Raw genomic sequence first — 4858 nt, 5'->3', positions numbered from 1 at the left:
AGCAAATGGCTGCAATATAACAAAGAGTGAAAAATTGAAGGGGGTCTGAATACTTTCCGTACCCACTGTATATATCCTGCCCATGTCTTCATGATGGTTTAAAGATCAGTCAGTGTGTGTGTGTGTATGTGATCACCTCACAGCTCCTGAGATCTTGTCCCAGTCTCTTCCCCTGCCGTCCATCACAGTAGCAGCGGAAACTTCCTGCCGTGTTCACGCACTCTTCCTCACACACATCCGACTCACACTCGTCCACGTCTGACCGCAACAACAGGAGCAATTCATGAGTTCAAACAGAGCTTATCAAAACACACTAACCATCATCAGAACACCCTGATTATAAACACCAGCTGAACATTTTCATCTCTCATTAATATGAAAACACAGCATTTATAAACCCCAATTTGAGGGTTTCATTCTTGACCCGCTCTATGTGTCTTTAAGAGTCAACAAGAACAGTGACCTGAAGTGAGACACACATATAATCTTTTGGATGACATTGTACACGCTGACATATACGAGAGATCAGGAGGAGAAAATAGTGATCATGAATCTTCTGTTGAATTTCCAACTCTGATTGTAACAGTGTTCATGGGAATGATGGGAAGATGTTTAAATGGATGAACCACAAATAAGCAAGAAGAATGTTCCTTGGTCAACTGTGTAAAAACTGAAGTGGATCTTTTCAGCTGTTACGTAACCAGTTTCATCTCAACATTTCTGACTAGGTGAAAAGTCACAAAAAAATGGATGTTCCCAAAAGCACATCATATAATGAGACTGAGGCGTCCTGTGCTGAGACTGAGAGACATATAAGTGAGTACAGGGACATTATGATGAAATGATCAGCTCCTTCAGACTGCTGAAGGACGCCACAATCAGGCCAGGGTTATTATAGTTAACTAAAACCTTAAAAGAACCTATTTTGTTACTTGAAATAAAATAAATGTTTACTGAATTTTGTACAAATTTATTTCAGCTATTTGCCAAGGCAAAATTTCTCATTTTCAATTAGTTTAACTTGATGACCTACAATAACTAAAACTGAAATAAAAATGAATGAAAACAACATGGACATTTTCTTTTGTTATCAAAACAACTAATAAAAATGACTAAAACACAACAAAATTATTAAAAATTAAACTAAAATGAAAATATAAATGAAAACCATAATTCTTATTTTCTCCATTTCTTATTTTAATTTAGTTAAACATATATAAAAAAAACACAACAAAATTGACTAAACTTTAAATTAAATTTAAAATGGAAAATATTAATAAAAACTATAATAGTATATTAAAAAAATTCTTATCTGAAAATAAGCATGTGTGTGTGTTAGTCTGGTGACATGAGCGCTCATGTAGTGCATTTGCTTTTGAGAATATATAAGTATCCAGCCTTTCATTTATAAATATACTGTAGCTCTTTATAAGAGCGTTAGCTCGCTGTATGGCCAGATCCTGTTAACTCACCTACACAGCTTTTGGTGATGTTGTCATAGACGAATCCCTCCTCACACAGACAGTCGTAGCTCCCATTGAGGTTTGAGCAGTGCGCGGATCCACACACATCTGGAGTCTCCACACACTCGTCCACATCTGTGGAAAAACCAGGAAACGCAGTGACATGTTCTGCTCATATGTGCAGTGATTCTACAGTCACTGCACTGCTGGACGATCTGATGTAATGTGATCATAAATGAGATGTACTGCTACTAAAGTCATTTTACTATGACAAATAATCTGGGTTTTCTTTCTGCAGCTTTCATTCTGGAGGAGAAAGTCTTTGCAGCTGTGAATAAAATGTCACATTATAAACAAGATGAACAATGATCAACCAATGGCTGAAAACTGACAGGAATTTCAGAAAGTTTTCATCAATCTTAAATATTATATTGCAGCATGTGGGCAGACACACATCATACAGAAAAGGATACAGAACTACAGGATCTCACAGCTCTCTTAGTATACATCAATTATCCTCAGTGTCTGCGGTGGCTTTTGTGCTTCTCTCATTCTTTCACATTTATGCATTTGGCTGATGCTTTTATTTAAATAGACCTACACTGCATTCAAAGTACACAGTTCATGTATTCCCTGAGAATCGAACCCATGACCATGGCGTTGCTCGCACCATGCTATACTGCTGAGGAGCTTAAAGGAAAAACAGGGCAAAAATTTAATAATAAATTAATTATAAAGAATAAGATTAAACTAACTAAATAAAAAAAAGATTAAAAATATTAAAAATAAGTTGGATTAAAATAATAAATATATATATATAAAAAAAATTGGTTTATCCAAAAAGGCCTACACTGCATTCAAAAGCACAAAGTTCATGTATCCCCAATAATAAAATAATATATTTTTTATTAAATATTAAAATAATACAAACGTATCAATATAATTTTAAAATAATAAAAAAATTTGATTTAAATAAAAATAAATATCAATTAAATTATTTCATTTGGACTGCAGCACTTTCTCAAGTTCACTAAGCTAAATTTGAGTAAAACCCAAGTTAAACTTTTTAACCACAAACTAAAATAAATACTTTTTAACACAATTTTGTGTTAAATCGGAGCTCACATGCAAATATCACAGTCTACAGAAGTAATGTTTGTTGACGTCCTCCACTCCAGTAACGCCAGTGCAAACACAGATTTTCCAGCGCCGCCGCTCACACTCACCCAGACACTTGTGGTGACCCGACAGCCGGTATCCGTGACGACAGGAGCAGCGGTAGCTGCCCATGGTGTTATTACAGTCATGCTCACAGCCGCCGTTCCCTCTGCTGCACTCATCTACATCTGCAAACCACAAACACACAACCAATCAGGAAGAGCTCGGGTGATTGGCTGGAGTTGCGCTGGTGGGCGGAGCTCTGGACGTTCTGGCAGAAAGTCGCTCACACTTTCCTCTGAACATGAAGAGGATGTGAATGAATCATCAGAGACATGAATGCGGCTCTGTGCTCCAACTGACGTTCCTTCATCGGGTTCAGTGACTCACAGCGGATCAGTGCTGAAGAGAAACTACATTAAAAACCATCTACAAAAGAAACAGCAAAAAAACTGGCTGCCAGGATGTAGCTATGCAGTTGCTAAGGTGTTCTGAATGGTTGATAATAACACACTGCTATGCAGTTCCTATGGTCTTCTGAGTGATTGCCAGGGTGTTGCTATGTGGTTACTGAATTGTTCTAATTTGCTGCTATATGGTTGTTCTAATTGGTTGTTAACACACTGCTGTGCAGTGTCTAGAGTCTTCTGAGTGATTGCTAAGGTGTTCTAATTTGTTGCTATGTAGTTTCTAGTGTGTTCCGGGTGATTATCCTAACAACCATATACCAATGGGTGTTGCTACATGGTTGCTAAGGTGTACTAACTGGTCCCCATGTTACTATGTAGTTACTAGGGTGTTCTGAGTGATTGCCAAGGTGTTCTGAATATTTGTTATTTAGAACAGTCTTTTTGTTTTGTGTTTACTGAGGTGTTCTGAGTGATTGCTAGGGTACTGCAATGTGGTTGCTAAGGTAGTGTACTTTGTTGCTGTGTGGTTACTAATTTATTCTCGGTGATTGCAAGGGTATTGCCACGTGGTTGCTAAGGTGGTCTAATTTGTTGCTAAGTGATTGCTAAGGTGTTCTAATTGGTTTTAACATGCAGTTGCTAGGGTGTTCTGGCTGATTCCCAGGGTATTGCTATGTGGTTACTAAGGAGATGTAATTTGTTGCTATACAATTGCGATGGTGTTCTTGTATGTGTTGCTAAAATTTTCTAATTTGTTGCTATGTGGTTGCTAGAGTGTTCTGGGAGATTACCCTTACAACAGTATAACAACAATTGTTGGTATGTAGTTGCTAAGCTGTTCTAATTGGTTGTGATCACGCCGCTATGCGGTTGCTGGGGTGTTGTGGGTATTTGCCAGGGTATTGCTATGTGGTCGCTAGGGTGTTGCAGGTGGTTTCTAGGGCATTAAAATGTGGCGCTAAGATATTCTGAGTAGTTGTTTGCACGCTGGTAGGAAATTGCTATAGCATCACTATTTGGTTGCTAAGGTGTTCTAATTACTCTTAACTTAGCAAACAATACTGACACTAGCATTCTAAATGTTCCCTGCATAATACACTGCTCAGCTTATGCTAACTCAGACACTGCTCCAGAACATGATGGATGATCCTGCAGGGTTCAACATCTACTAGCACAACCTGTGCTACTATAGACCATATGTAGCTCTGCCCCTTTTCAGCGTTGAGTTGTCTTCTGTGTTCCAGTATATATTTCCACAGCGTGAAGGTCGCACACATTTATGAATGAAGCGCTCATTTTAAGATCTTCCTGGTCTATTGGCATTTGACATCTGCTTTGAACATTACAATGCACACGATAACTTTTGTTAACTCTACAACTCCACTTCACCAGCTAATTACTCTCCAAGAGCTTTAAAGTGCTGGAAATAGTTGTGTGAAATACTTGAAAGTCACTGAAAAGTGCTTGAATTTCTCTCTCAAAAGCTTGTACAAACCCTAAAATGAATAATGTAATAACATTAGACTCTTTCTGCCACAACAGCATGGTTATATTTAATGTTTCTACTTCTGGTTTTCTGCGTTAGCGCTGTTTGATCTATTTATAACAGAGATTTCTTGAATGCTTTTGAATTTGAATGCTTCTCTCTAGATCTGGATCTCACAGCACTGTGCAGTAACAGTGTCGTGAGATCAACCTGTTTCTGAGTAAACCTGTTCTGAGCGAGACCAGTTTGCTTGTGCTGCACTCAATTATTGGTCAGAGCTGATAAACGGTCCGTGCTGCCAGGGGCACCTTAAGATAACCAGAGGCCCCTGGGCTACAGCC

General features: G+C 38.2%; 1 protein-coding gene across 1 annotated transcript in view; it reads right to left on the bottom strand.

Annotated features, from left to right (window-relative positions):
* Positions 1–4858, bottom strand: part of gas6 (growth arrest-specific 6) — a 23392-nt gene that overhangs the window by 10093 nt on the left and 8441 nt on the right. The window contains exons 7-9 of the mRNA XM_016456871.1: positions 2690–2809; positions 1473–1598; positions 137–258 (exon numbers count right to left, since the gene is read on the bottom strand). Coding sequence (XP_016312357.1) covers positions 137–258; positions 1473–1598; positions 2690–2809 — 368 coding nt within the window. The remainder of the gene's footprint in view (positions 1–136; positions 259–1472; positions 1599–2689; positions 2810–4858) is intronic.

This window comes from Sinocyclocheilus anshuiensis, unplaced genomic scaffold, assembly GCF_001515605.1.
Source record: "Sinocyclocheilus anshuiensis isolate Anshui unplaced genomic scaffold, SAMN03320099.WGS_v1.1 scaffold856, whole genome shotgun sequence".
Lineage (NCBI taxonomy): Eukaryota > Metazoa > Chordata > Actinopteri > Cypriniformes > Cyprinidae > Sinocyclocheilus > Sinocyclocheilus anshuiensis.
The sequence above is the reverse complement of the archived record's forward strand: the minus strand, read 5'-3'. Positions and strand labels throughout refer to the sequence as shown.